The 15,097-nt window shown below is 50.4% G+C and overlaps 1 protein-coding gene across 2 annotated transcripts in view; it reads right to left on the reverse strand.

Moving 5' to 3' along the window:
• The window catches only part of SLC13A5 (solute carrier family 13 member 5), a 32,179-nt gene extending 17,439 nt beyond the window's left edge, over positions 1 to 14,740 (reverse strand). For both annotated transcript variants that reach the window (XM_056127613.1, XM_056127612.1), the window contains exons 1-3: positions 14,457 to 14,740; positions 3,512 to 3,640; positions 3,119 to 3,255 (exon numbers count right to left, since the gene is read on the reverse strand). In XM_056127613.1, coding sequence (XP_055983588.1) covers positions 3,119 to 3,255; positions 3,512 to 3,640; positions 14,457 to 14,558 — 368 coding nt within the window. In that variant the 5' untranslated portion in view covers positions 14,559 to 14,740. The remainder of the gene's footprint in view (positions 1 to 3,118; positions 3,256 to 3,511; positions 3,641 to 14,456) is intronic.
• Positions 14,741 to 15,097: the final 357 nt, after the last annotated feature.

Consider the following 15,097-nt stretch of genomic DNA (forward strand, 5'->3'; position numbering starts at 1 on the left):
GCACCAGCATTCAGATGGACTCGCCCAAGGTGGGGAGCTGGACCAGATACAGTCCTGTAGGTGACCTGGAGCAGCATCAGCCTCTACTTCTATCTGGAAAATCCCAGCCAATTCCTGCCTCCCTCTCCCATGTTCAGAAGGTTTTGCCAAAAGGGTGGGAAGGGAAGGGACCTGAGGAAGGGGTGCTGAAGCCTCTGCCCTGCCATCTCATTCCTTGCTTATCATGGCACACACTTTGTGGCCTTCTGCTCTGCTATGAACCAGGTCAAACAAACAGTTCAGGAACATTGCTCCTTTCATTCACAGCACCCCATCTTCCACCTGTTTCACCTATCATCTACTTAGAAAATTCCCATGGTCCTTCCAAATCTGCTCTGTGGCCTTTCCAGTGATCTTCCTCCTTTTCTGATCTCCCTCCAACATGCATCAAGGGTTGGATTCAAAGGGCCTGTTTCCTTGTCTGTCCTCTCTTTAAATTCTGAGCAGGCCAAGAGTCTGATTCTCCATGGGCCACCCCCACCCTTGTTCTCCTGCATAAGCAAGGGGCTCTGGAGGGAGTGGCAAATGGAACACAACCGTTCTACCATTCTCCAGTCTCTGTGTTACATAGAGCCATGGTCCAACCCAACTCATGAATGTGTCTGATGAGGGGAGACTAACACCCAAGGATATTAGAGATAAGTACCAGGAGATTTACTCCATGGCTTGGAAGCCAGCTTCACATGCTGGGGGAAAAGACAGCTCAGATAGAGAAGGGACCACCAAGTAAAAGGTATTTAGAGATGGGATGGGAGATGCATGCCGAAAGTAGACTATAGACCAAACATGACAGCCATTCAATACTTGCATTGCAAACCACAACACCCTAAAGGGGGGGGGGGGGAGAGAGAGAGAGAGAGAGAGAGAGAGAGAGAGAGAGAGAGAGAGAGAGAGAATAAAAGGGAATGTGCCTGTCACAGAGGTGGAGGATGGGAGGGTGGGGTGGGATGGGGGGAATGGGAGGGATACTGGGAACATTGGGAACATTGGTGGTGGAGAACAGGTACTGGTGGAGGGATGGGCACTCGACCAATGCATGACTGAAACATAAGCACAAAAATTTGTGAGTCTGTAACTGTACCCCAAGGTGATTCATTAAAAAATAAAAAATAAATAAAAATTCAAAAAAGAAAAAAAATCACCATATGAGATATTAAAAAAAATAAAAAGAAAGTGTCTGATGGAGGAGCCTAGGGGCATCCCTGCACCAAGGTTCAAGTTGGTGTTCATGCAGATTGACCTCATAACCCCCCAAGAACAACAGTGATGTACACTCAGAGGAGACCCTGAGTTTATATGATTAATGTTCATATGATTAATGTATCCAAATGGTACTTCAAGGTGCCAAGAGGCCCTCAGCATGCAGCTGAACCCAGGACAGGCAATGTCATGGACAGCAGGAAGCCATGGTCAGCAGGCATTGGGAAGGGGAATGGAAGCAATCTGGGAACTTCCCGGCCTTGGGAACAAATGACCTACAACTTCCCGAAGGAGGTCGATGGGAAAATGCTGAGAATAAGAACTATGAGGCTCCACAGTTTTAAAATCCCAGGAAAATGTAATGACTTTTGGGGTCTGTGGGTGCAGTGTGAACCACACTGGCATTGCAGTAGCCTGGCTGTCTGTGCTGGGGTGGGGCTCCTGGAGGTGCATAAAGAACTATATGCAATACCAGGGTTGGCTACGTGCAAAGCGAGTCCTTTAACTCTGTACTATCTCTCCAGTCCCCCCCCCCCCCCCCCCGCAGTGCAGTGACTTTGATTTCACCCTGCACCCATCACTGGAGAAAACTGATGCCATAAAAGGATTGAAGCCTTTGCTCAAGAGACAGGAGGCCCTTGCTCAGGGAGCCTGCACTCTGCGTGCATCGGATCTCATGCAGTGGTTGACGTGTGTACATACAGGATGAGCTCACTGGGAACCAACCAACCCCAGCTTCCCAGGGCTTGACTGGGGCCCCATCCCTGAGGGATGGCACTGCCTCTGAGTTCCTAGTGGAGGTACAAGGCCGCAGACAGTGCTTGCCCAGTCCCATCAAGTATGACTTACCCCTCTGCCCAAGCCCTCTTGATTTACAGGGTAGGGAAATCTGTTGTTCTGCCAAGAACTATCCGGTTATTTATAACTTCATTCACAGGCCATACAATACAGGCAATGAGAGAGGCAGCCACCAAGAAGCATGTACCACACATCTGTTCCATCATGTGCTGGGGCCAGACTTCATGATGTCATAAGCTTTCTACACTTGTGGCTCAGAACCTCCCATCACTGTGTTGCTGGAATAATATTCAACTCCCAGAACCATGGCAAGTGAAATAAGGTAAGAAGTAAGGGCCAGGGAGATGGCTCGAAGGGCTAGAGCACTTGTTTTGTATGCAAAATCCTCGTGTTAAATCCCTGGTACCGCATGGTCCCCACATACTGCCGGAAGTGCCTTCCAAGCACCACTGGGGGTGTCCTTACCACTCGAAAAGAGACAAGAGATAAACTCCCAGTTTTGTGCTGGACCTTGCAGATGCCCAGTATACCTGAGTATACCTGAGTATACCCAAATATATCCGGGTTTCTGGTTCTGTTTCCTTCCTGGTTTGGCCAAAAATGTTCATGACAGATGGGGAAGATCTGGGAGACGGGTAAGAAGTAGAGGTTCTGAGTGATAAGCAGGAGTTGAGATGACCAGCTTCTTCATGGGGAGAAATACAGGTGCCACATGAGGAGGAATGACTAGACAGGTGCTTCCCTGGCACAGTGACAACAGTGCCCACTCTGGTGTGGCTTGTTCCCACCTGCACCCGTCTGTTCCCTGTGAAGTGCCTGCAGCTCTGACCCAGGATGCCTCCTGGACATGCAGGCGTCAGACTTGCTGACCTCGATTCTGGATTCAGAGGCCCCTTCCCCATTGCTGCCCCTGCCCACTAGCCCAGGCCCCTTGCCCCCAGTGCATCTCATCTCCTCAGCTAAGATAAGCACTACCCCGCCCAAGAGTCCCTCAGGAAGTCACATGGCCAGGCCTCACTGCAACTGTGCCACGGTCCCTCCCAGCCCTAGGCCCATTGCAAGAGCAAGGAGGCATAATTACTGTGCAGGCCGGGCGCCCACCCAGAGCAGCGTGCGCAGGGCGATTCTCTTGTGCAGGTTCCATCGCTCCACGGCCACAGCCACCATAAGGCCACCCACAAACAGCATGTTGGTGTCCTTCATGTACTGGATACACACCTGCAGGATGGCAGGGGCGGCCTTCAGGGCTGCTGTCCAGTCCCACATGGGATTCAGTGTCAGGTCCCAAGATGGGGAACAGACCAGACACTGAACTCAGGGAGCGTTGGGAGTGGGGATCGAGGGTCTGGAGGATTGTCTCCATGCTATGCCTCAACTGGGCTGCCCCACTGCCCCTGAGACCACACAACTCTGAGACAGTCTTGGAGAAGGAGCCAGTGAGGGAGGTGGAATGGTAGGGACCCTGGGTGCTCACCTGCTTGGAGTCCAGAATCTTGAAGAGTGGGAAGAGCAGGGCTGGCATGAGGGAGGTGACAGCCAGAGGGATGACTTCCGTGCACCAGTAAATGGCCATGAGGATGATGACGTAAGCACACCTGACAAACTGAAGCAACAGTCTTCAGGCCAAGCTCCACACACTGCTGTCCTCCCCACTCACCCAGGGCGGCTGTGGGCAGGGGTCACTGAAACAAGGTGGCCTCAGCAGAGGGAAGAATCCTCTCTGTGTCACCCTGCCTCCAGGCCCCTTCTGCAGAGCCCTCTAGGTCTGGGACATACAGGAGGACCCAGCAGCACCTGACCCCGCCTCGCAGTCTCTCTTCCTCACAACCTTGGTCCTGTTACCTCTGGGAAGGAAGAAGAGGACGAGGATAAAAGCAGGGAAAGGCAGAGGAGGAAAAGTGGGGGCTGGGAAAAGGGGTTAGAAGAAGAAAGGGTAGAGATCAAGAGAAGGAAGATTAAGGAGGAGGAAGAAAATATTTTTGGAAGAAAATATTTTTATTGACCTGATCTAAGTCAGTCCAAGGAGACAGCACAGCGGGTAAAGCACGCTGCCAACTGGGGTTTGATTCCCAGCACCCCATATTGTCCCTCGCACACCACCTAGAGCGACTTCCTGAGCAAAAAGCAGGAGCAAGCCCTGAGTCGCACCAGGTGTGCCACAAAAAACAACAAGAAAATTAAATATTTTTATTGTTGTTTTGGCTTGGGGCCACACCCAGCATTGCTCAGGGGCTACTCCCAGCTTGGGACTCAGGGGAGTGCTGGGGTCCAACCCAGGGCTCCCACATGCTAAACCTGCACTCCACCCACTGAGCTATCTTTCCAGCCCAGAATTAAAGTCACTTTGAAACATAAAAACAGCTTTTTTCCCCATTTTGTTAATAAGGACATTTTTTCCATTTTCTTACTCAAGACTGTTTCTTTTTTCAAGTTGGTATCATTTCAACTGGTATGTGGGAGTTGGGGGGAGGAGGAGGAGTTGTTTGTATTCAGGTTTTTCTCCTGGCTCTGGACTCAGGGTTCACTCTTGGTGGTGCTCCCTGAACCATATTCAGTGCTGAGGATCAATCCTGGGTTGGCCCAGGGCAAGCATCTTCCCCATTCTACTAACTCTCTGGATCCGCCAATCACCATTTTTAAAACTGCAAACATTCCATACGTTTGACAGATGGGTTCACTTCTTCATCCTCCAACAGTAAAGTAAAAGTAATTTCTGCTCCATTCAAAGCATGCTGAGATCTCACTTCTTTGGTTCTCCTCTATTATTTCATTTAATTTTTTCGTTCTCTCCCCAGGGTCCCCAAGACCATGGGGCTTTCAAGATGGCCTGGGAGCATGTGGAAGCTTAGAGACTTGGAACTCACCCCCTTGCCCTTTCCAGGTTGGTGCCTTAAGCCACTAAGCCACCTTCGGAGGCCACTGCTACACCTGTTTTAAATCAACCTGGAGAAGGGCTCCTGAGGCACAGCCTCCAACTTCTGATGTCTGTTTCTCATTTCCATTGGTAGGACTGCTACAACCTTCCCTGTTCCTATTCATCCATATAAACCACTTCATTAAAAAATTGCCAGCATTGGGGCAGGCCGAGTTCCCACCCTACTGAAATCCCAGCAGCTCACCCCAAACCCCACAAGCACTGAAATTAGTCATGAAGATGACTTCATGACTAATTTCAGAAGAGGTTCCACTTAATTCCAGGCACGAGGGTCTTTGGGTTGAAAACTCTGCGCCTTCTCAGAGTGGGAGCGGGCAGTCTCCCCCACCACCCCAACTTCCTGAAGTCCCAGCAGCCACACTCACACCCCAAAGCTTCTGACCCAGCTTCACAGCTTCATAACAAACCAAAGAATCATCTCAGTTCTATAGCTCCTGGAGCTGCAGACACACATGTGGCCATACGATATCTACAAATTCCCCAGCACCTATAGCCCAGTAGGAGCACAGCAAACTAGACAGGGAAAGTAGCACAGAAGCCCACTAGGTTCAGGAATCAGAAAAATAACACAGAAGGCTCAATTAGTCACAAACAGCTTGATTTTGGTTATACAAAGTCAGACAATGACTTTATAAATACCACTGTGCAATATAACAATTTTCACAAATTTTTAATTTAATCTTTTTTTAATATATATAATTCCATTTGCCATTTTGTTGTAAAAGCACTGTAGCACTGTCCTCCCGTTGTTCATCGATTTACTCGAGCAGACACCAGTAACGTCTCCATTGTGAGACTTGTTGTTACTGCTTTTGGCATATCAAAATCGCCGTGGGTAGCTTGCCAGGCTCTGCCGTGCAGGCAGGATAGTCTTGGTAGCTTGCCAGGCTCTCCAAGAGGGACAGAGGAATCAAACTCGGGTCGGCCGTGTACAAGGCAAACACCCTACCTGCTGTGCTATAAAGGCAGAAAAAGCAATAAAAATAAGTATTTTTATTGTAAAATTAAAATTGTTGTAAAAAGCAATATAAAATAAATATTTTCTGCTAAGAGGGCAGGCTGGGAGGGGCTGTGGGAAACTGAGGACAAGGGTGGAGGGAGGGTCACACTGGTGGTAGGATTGGTGCTGAAATGTTGAATCCCAAAATAATTTTATTATTAACATCTTGGGCTGGAGTGATAGCACAGCAGTAAGGCGTTTGCCTTGCGCGCAGCCAGCCCGGGCGAGCCAGGTTCGATTCCTCCGCCCCTCTAGGAGAGCATGGCAAGCTACCGAAAGTATTTCGACCACACGGCAAAGCCTGGCAAAGCCTGGCAAGCTACCTGTGATGTATTCAATATGCCAAACACAGTAACAACAAGTCTCACAATGGAGACATTACTGGGCCCGCTCGAGCAAATCGATGAACAACGGGAAGACAGGACAGGACAGATATGAACAACTTTGTTAACCATGGTGTTTAAAGCTAGCAAAATAAAAAAGAACTTGCTCGCTTTGAGTTACTATATGACCCAGAATTTTAATTTCTACCCCAAGGATCTGAAAACTCAACTTACAAAAGACATCTGCACTCCTATGCCCATTGCACTATTCACAAATAGCCAAAATCTGGGAGCAACCCAAGTGTCCAAAATCAGATAACTGCATAAAGAAACTATAATAAAACAGAATTCTACTGTGAGATAAGAAAAACTGAAATCATAAAATTTGCTGCCACGTGGATGGAGCCAGTGTATCATGCTGAATGAAGTCAGTCAGAAGAGAGGCAGATACAGGATGATTTCTCTCATATGCAAGATATAAGGAAACAAAGGGGAAATAACATGCTCAAAGGCAACAGAAACTGAGAACTTGTCTTTAGTAGGAAGCTTGCATGGGGTGGGGAGGGTAGGTGAGGGACCTTGGGATAATGGTGGAGGGAAGTACACATGAGTGGAGAGGGTGTGGTGCTGGAATAGCTCATGTATGAAATCGTACTAATAACAGTTTGTAAACCACAGAGCCCAAAATAAAAATTTTTCTTAAAAAATAGAAATTGCCGGCATGGAGAGCTTTCATGGTTGTCTTTCAATGCTATTTGAGAATATGCGACTTGGTGTCCTTAGAATGTCTCTGGCTGCAAAAGGCCTCAAGCTTTACCTTCCGCATTTAATTTTCTGTGTCTATTCAGGTCCCTGAGGTGTGAGGGCTGTGGGATTTGGCCTTGGAAGAAGCAGGCCTGTGTGCCAGTGCCAGTGCTCGTGACGCTGGTCTCTTCCTTGCTGCAGGACTTTGGTCAGTGATTGAACCTCTCCAGTCTCAGTCTCATTACCTATTAAAATGTGGATAAGAATACCCAGCTCTCTAAACTCTCTCATCAGCACTTTTTAATCATAATCATTTGTAGAGGACAATTTGCGAGTGAGAACAAGGTGAAAAGGAAATGTCACAGAGGATCAAGTCAGCTGGAAAGTATCATCTGTGATGCCCCGTTCCTCTTGCCCACCCACCTGGCAGCCTCTGAACTGGGGCAGACTGAAGACTCCAGAGCCAAAAAATCAGATTTGCTTGTAACAAAAGTAAAGAAAAAGAGAGTTGGTGGTTGGGCACAGGGGTAGGAAGAGGGGAGGTTGGACCATACCCAGTGGTGCTCAGGAGTTATTCCTGGCTCTGCTCTCAGGGAGCACTCATGGAGAACTTGAGGGATCACATGGGGTTCTCGGGATAAACCTGGATTGGCGGTATGCAAGGCAAGCACCCTACCAGCTATACTACTATCATTCTGGTGCCCCAAATCATTCTTTATGATAATGCTATCTCCTTCTTCTACTTTCTTATACAAAGCTGGTTCTGAGAGATAATAATCTGGGGATATGGGTCAGTGGTTATAGCCATAGATCCAAAACAAATACTCAACAACACTGAAAACATAAGATCTAAGCTACAACCACTGAGACTCTGCAATGCACTTGCCAAGTTGACAGGTAGGGATGGGGAAGGAATATGGGAACACTGATGGAGGGAAGTTGACACTGGTGGTGGGATTAGTGTAAACTCAACCATCAATAACTTTGTAAATCATAGTTCTTTAATAAGAAATGTGGAATATATAAAATAAAAAAACCTGTTTGGTTAGGGCATCCTTCATGCCAGGCTATTTTCTCTGGACAAGTCCTCAACCTTGAAATAAGAACTCTGAAAGTCAGTTTTCCTTTCTTCCATAGAGCAGTGATTCGCTGTATTCAGCAGCACCATAAACCAGTCCTCACCCCAGCCCTCCAGAGAAATCAGTCTCCAACACCTGGAGCTTTTGTGCCCTGATTCTCTGGCTTCCTGCGCCTCCTTTTATCCCACAACCTTTTCTTGGGCAGATCACCCCTGCCTGAATGTGATAATCAACCTCCGTTTGTGTGTGTGTGTGTGTGTGTGTGTGTGTGTGTGTGTGTGTGTGTGTGTTTGGTGCTGGGAATTGAACTCAGGGCCTTACTCGCAAGGTAAGTGCTCTGTCACTGAGCTATAACCTCCCTCCCCTAGTTCTCATTTGATCATTCAATTTGTATGGTGCCACACTGACATACTACACACACACACACACACACACACACACACATTCTCTTTTGCAAATCCAATCATCACTTCTTTTGCCACCAGGACAAAAGTCAAGTGTCCCAGCCTGACAGGAGTTCTCTGCTTCTCATGCACACAGCACCCTGAACTCACTGACAATGCTCTGCTCCCTCATTGGTGGCCTCCCTGCCCAACCCTTTGTTGGGGTCCACTACTAACTGCCCCAGAATGGGCCTGAGATGATTTTGACTAGAGAGAAATGAAGAGACAGAAAGTTCAAGAATCCTAAAAGACATGACCAAATTAGGACTCAAAAACGATGAGGAGGTGAGAGAGTCTTTGAACCTGTCGCCCAAAGCAGATTCAATATCAACACCAATCCCACAACCAGTGTCAACTTCCCTTCATCAGTGTTCCCATATTCCCTCCCCATCCCAGGCCCCCACTCCATCCCCACCTGTCAACTTGGCAGGCGTGTTACAAAGTCCCAGTGGTTGTAGCTTGGTCTGCTCTCTGCGCATAGTCAACCATGCTAAGAATTCCAGCTCTGCTCCTCCCGCCCAGGGACAGCCCCTTTCTAGAGATGCTGTGGACTCACTGGAATGGCCAAGAGAGTGGTTCCGCTGTGCCACGATGGGCTCTCTGCACCTGTGGTTAACGCTGGGCTCCTCTTGCTAATCTAACCTGTGCCAACCACCTCCCAGCAGTACAACCCTAGAAGGGTATCTGAGGAAGATGAGGCCTCCCCCACACCCAAGATTCAGGAGACTCACAGCAAATGCTTATTAGAGGAGAGGCCAATCCCAGCACAAGCTGTGACAAAACTTGTTGTCAATACTTGTTGAGGGAAAATTACACACCTCAACCCTCCCCCTGTTTATCATCACCCAAAAAAGCACACAGTATGGGCACACAGCACTGCAGCAAGACTTAGACATTCTTTGATGGGTTGTGTTAGCAGTCATTTAAAAAATAGATTTAAAAAAATAGGCCACCAATGAGGGAGCAGAGCATTGTTGGTGAGTTCAGGGTGCTGTGTGAGAAGCAGAGAACTCCTGTCAGGCTGGGACACTTGACTTTTGTCCTGGTGGCAAAAGAAGTGATGATTGGATTTGCAAAATAGAATGTGTGTGTGTGTGTGTGTGTGTGTGTGTGTGTGTGTGTGTGTGTGTGTGTGTGTGTGTGAACATCCACATGAACATCCTGGGATACTAGCCCACTGGTCAAAGCAGAGTACTCGGTCTGGGCATTACTCATATTTTGGGTTGGCTGATGCTTTGTAGGGAGTGGAGGTGGGACAGGGGCTATCCTGAGAATGTTCACTGAATCCCTGGTTTCTTCCACACTAGGTGCCAATGGTACTCTCTTGGTTGGGGCAGCAGAACAGTTCCCCAGATTTGGGCAGATGTGCCCTGGTTGGGGGTTGCAGATGTCAATGCTGATTAAAGGCTTGATAGACGCAGAGTGGAGGGGTGGCTGCAGGAGTGGGCTTTGACTCTGGTGTATCTGCCCAGAAGCAACTGTCTATCACTGTCTGCCTTCCACAGGCAGCAACTTTCTCTGGACCTTGGTGATAGGGTCAGAGGAGGCATGATGCCCTCCCGGGCTTATAGAGAATTTAAAACAGTAGCACTGCAGTGGAGAGATGGTCCAGAAGGCTACAACGCATGCTTAGCATGCAGCAGGCCAGGGTTTGTTCCCTAGCATCACATGGTCCCCAGGGCACTGCAGGGATTAATCCCTGAGCACCAAGATGGAAAAGCTGCTTATCCCCATGTGTCCCAACACTACCAGGTGTGACCCACAAATAAACAAATAGATAAACTGTAACACTATAGCACTGTCCTCTCTTTGTTCATTGATTTGCTCGAGGGCCCAGTAACATCTCCATTGTGAGACTTGTTGTTACTGTGTTTGGCATATCGAATACATCAAGGGTAGTTTGCCAGGCTTTGCTGTGCCGGCGAGACACTCTCAGTAGCTTGCCGGGCTCTCTGAGAGGGGTGGAGGAATCGAACCCGGGTTGGCTCAGTCGACAACGTGTAAGGCAAACATCCTACCCAGAAAAAAAAAGTAGCAATCATCTGACAAGTCTGCCTCCTTTTCAGTATTAAAGGATAGCCATTCTCTACTCAAGCATTGATAAAATACTCATTCCTATGTTTTTGTTTAAGGGGCACAAAACAAAATAGATACTGGCTGTGCTCAGGATATACTCCTGGCTATGTGCTCAATTCACACCTTTGGAGCCTAAGAGACCATATTGGTGCCAGTCATCAAACCTGGGTTGGCAGGATCCAAGACAACTGCCTTATCTGCAGCACTATCGTTCTGACTCTAAAATGCTCATTTTTGAGAAAATGCTCCTGCTCTTAGCCCTAGCCCATCTCTTTGTGTGCTCTGTGCCCTCACCTATAGATTCAGGATTTGAGAGTGTCCATTCTTCACATACAGTGTACAGAAGGTGAGTGGTGACTTTTATGGTCTAAACTTAGGAAGAGAAGATGGCTCAGCTAACCAAGGGACCCCAGGCCAAACCATCTCTCACCTCCAAGCCAAATTCAACAGGCCCTACCCTGAGAAATCCTGGCTTCCAACTTACCCCTCTCTAGTCTGGGTCACCTTGGTGGAGATAAAGGATTGAGGGGTGGGGGTGTAGGAGTCTGGGCCAGAAGCGGAAGGCAGAGGTAACCCGGCAGAGTGAGATGGAGTTTTCTGCAGACAGAAGTCTGGGGTTCTGTGAGGAAGTTGAGAACATTTGCCTGCAACCAAGAAAGACTGAGGTAAAAGTGGACAGTGGATTTCAAGGCAGTGTCCGGCACAGTTCCCTGCCCATAGCAGGGCTCTATAAACTAACTGAGGCAGGAGCCCTGGCACATTGCTTCATGAAAAGATGTAGATAAGACAACACACCACGGTGGATGTGGTGCAACATGAGGTGTTTGGTCTGATGTTACACTTGCAGACATTAAAAATAATATCAAGGGAAAGGAAAATAGTACAGATGTAAACGCACAAGCCTTGCTTGCCTCTGACCCCAGTTTGATTCCCCCGCACTACCTGGATCCCTGAGCTCCTCTGAGTACAGCCCCAGAAGCCCCCAGGCACCACTGGGGCGCCATGCAGGGTCCGAACAGCGCCACCTCCTTGGGCTCTTGAATTGAACTACAGAACTGGTTGGATGAGAATCGCCAGGAGGGCTTCTGGTCTCCTGAGCATTGACTAGGAGGCTCCCCAAACAAAAATTAATTAAAATAACATTTATCCTAATAAAATAATGTACTTATTGTATTGTTTCTCTTACGAAAATGCTGGAATTTTTTTTTGCTTTTTTTTTAATTTAGATTTTTATTAGTGAAACACTATGAGGTACAGTTGTAGACTTACAAGTTTTTGTGCTTGGGTTTCAGTTACACAATGATTGAATACCCATTCCTCCACCAGTGCCCATTCTCCACCACCACTGACCCCAGTATCCCTCCCACCCCGCCGTCCCCCCCATCCTACCCTGCCTCTGTGGCAGGGCATTCCCCCTTGTTCTCTCTCTCCTTTTGGGTGCTGTGGTTTGCAAAAGAGGCAGTCAGTGGCAATAATGTTCAGTCTAGAGTCTACTCTCAGCACAATGCTGGAATTTTTAAAAAGTTATCTTGTATTTGTGCCATACTGATGTGCTCAGAGGTTACTTCCAGCTCCGCACAGGGGGATGAGGCAGTGTGGGATAAGCCAGACCTCCTGCAAGCAGAGTGTGTGCTCCAGCCCTTTGAGCCATCTCCTGACTCTAAGAAGCTGTTGTTTTTTTTCTAAAGGCAGAGAAAGTGGGGCAGAGGTGAAACTAGCAAGGAAGCAGGTGCAAGAAAGGACACCAGCAGAAGGGCTGGAGGGAGAGGCCAGAGGCCAGCGTGCTTGAACCATGTCCCGGACCCAAGCTGTTGAAGTCTCACTGCCACTTTGCCCCATGCCCGGTGAGTACTGCTGGGGTCCTTGCACAATGAGAGGTGTCGCCGAGGCTGGGAACTCTTCAGTGTGACCAAAACAGAAACACCAGGGAAGGAAAGGAAAGAAGAGAGAGGCTCTGGGCTCTGGGTCTCTTGACCCACTACGGGAAAGCTAGTGAAGATGATGTCTGGAGCACTCTCCCTCGAGTCTCTCTCACTCCCACCCCCGACCCTTACTTTCAGGGCTATTTAGTGACAAGCAGACACATCCTGAGAATTGGGGGATCCAGCTCAGGGCCCACCTGCATGTGTGTACCTGTGTGTGTGTGTAGTGTCGGAGGCGGGGAGGGGGGCATGGGCTCTCAGTCAAACTTGCCCAGAGCAGGAAGGTCAGCCACAAGCTACTATAATTATTCCAGAGAACAGCCCTGCCTGCCTGCATAAGGAAAATCACAGTTCTCCTGCCTGGCCCCCTCCGGGACAATAACAGTCTGCATCTTCTTCTCCAGAGGAACTCCAGCCACTCACAAGTGCAGTGGCAGCAGAAGGGCACCCCGTTTGAACCTGCTGTACTTGGCCCACCCGGGATCTGTGCGCAGACCACATCAGGGCTCCTCCCAGCCACCTCCTACCCGCTCCTAAAAAGAGGCAAAATCCTTACTGGCCCTTCGAGTCAGAACCTTCAACTCCTCCACTCTCCTTGCACAGATGAGAACGCCAAGGTCCAGGGAACACAGAGGCTTGGCTAAAGGCACAAGGATGAGTAAGGGTGGGCTGGTGGCTCTCTTCTCGGTACTGGCTTCTCCCTATCCCAGTACAAAGGTCCTCCTCCAGGACTGACCCCAGAACATCTCCTAAAGAGCTCTTCTGTTTCCCAAACCTGCCCAGGGAGGGCATTGGAGCGGGTGAGGAGCTGCCGGAGGTTTCCTGTCTGGGCTGAGAGTGAAAGGGCTGAAAGAGGGAACCATGAAGGAGCAGCCAGTAGCCACAAAAGGCTTCAAAGACCTTGGGCCTCAGCCAAACAGGCTCGGCACAGCCCAGCTCCCCCTGGGCCAGCGCGCTGCGCCCCGCCCCCAGCCCTTGGCCAAGGCCATTCATTCTCTCCCTCCCTCCCAGGAGCGCTGGGAGGACAGGGCATGGGACGCAGCTTCCCTGCAACCCTGGGTTGAGCCACCCAAGGCGTGAGCTCTGGGAACACGTCCCGCCTCCTGCCACAGCCACAGCAGGCAGGGAGCAAAGCAGGCCAAGCCTGTCCTGCCTTCCAGCCTGAGACAGGACTGCAATTCAACTGTGGTTCCCGTTACAGACTGGGAAGGAAGGTGGACCGTAGATAGGGAAACTGGGGTCAGAGAAGGGTCAAAAATGGGAAAGAGGGCCTGGAGCGATAGCACAGCTGGTAGGGCATTTGCCTTGCACCTGGCCGACCCGGGTTTGATTCCCAGAATCCCATATGGTCCTCTGAGCACCGGCAGGAGTGTTTCCTGAGTGCAAAGCCAGAAGTTACCCCTGTGCATTGCCAGATGTGACCCAAAAAGGCACAAAAAAAAAGGAAAGAGTGCACTTAGAGCCCACTTAAGGTAATGCCATTTCTGTCAAGGTGCCTGTGTCAGGAAGCCCCATTAGTAAGGCAGCGAGGGAGGGAATGATAGGCTCCCAGGTGCCCGTTGGCACAGGTGTGAGTGGGGCGTTCTGCCCTCTGAGGAGATTCTGAACAGGGCCGGAGAGCGTGAAAAGGCTGAGTAACCAAGTTCTGGGCTAACATCTAAGTTTCTGTGCCTGCAGGACATACTTGATCCCTGGGTTTTGCAAATCCCAAGGTCGGTGAGCCCCGGTTCTCCATTCACAATTCTTTGCAGGCACCTCCCATCTGACACCCAGAGCGCCCAAAGTTCGTGTGCCCCCAGGGAAGCTGTGCCCTTGCGCTCCAATTTAGTTCTCCTGGGTTCGAACCGGGACAGGGATGGGGGGGGGGGGGCGCCCGGCTGCTCTGGATACAACTGACCTTGGCGGGAATCAGAATGATGAGTGGCAGCAGCAGTAGAGGGGTGATGAACAAGATCACGAAGGACTTGAACTTGGAGACATAACTCAGCGCAGAGGCCATCTCGCGGGAGGGAGAGTGCCGGGAGAGGCGAGTGAGGGGCAGCCGAGCCTCCGCGGGCTTAAGAAGGGGCTGCGGTCCCGGGGGATGAGAGTGAGTGCGAGAGAGGCGCCAACTCCGCCCCCCACGGTGGGGCCTCCCCGCTGCCCCGGGGCGGGGCCACCCTGCGGGGTCGGTGGGGTACGCCTGCCCCCAGCTCTGCCACCCGGCGGCAGCGGCCGGCGCCGGTAGATTCCTGCTTCGAACCTGCCCGCCAGTGCCAGTCTGGAGGGTGGCATCTCTGCTCGGAAACGGCTCCTGCGCCGACCGGCCCGGCGCACCCCGGGGCTGGTGCCAGTAGCCAGCGCGCGCGCCTTCTGCCAGCCGCACCTGTCGCTTCCAGAATCTATCCACGTCCAGAGAAAACGTTACCCCCGACTCAAAGGGGGACGGGGGAGGGGCTCCGGGGTCTTCCACCGCACTCCCCGGGGTATCGCTAGCGGCGCTGCCGGCGCCCTCCGCGCCGCCCGCCCCTCCTTCCCAGGCCCCGCAGCGTCCCCTCC

The sequence above is a fragment of the Sorex fumeus genome, unplaced genomic scaffold (assembly GCF_029834395.1).
Source record: "Sorex fumeus unplaced genomic scaffold, SorFum_2.1 ptg000063l, whole genome shotgun sequence".
NCBI classification, from domain to species: Eukaryota; Metazoa; Chordata; class Mammalia; order Eulipotyphla; family Soricidae; genus Sorex; species Sorex fumeus.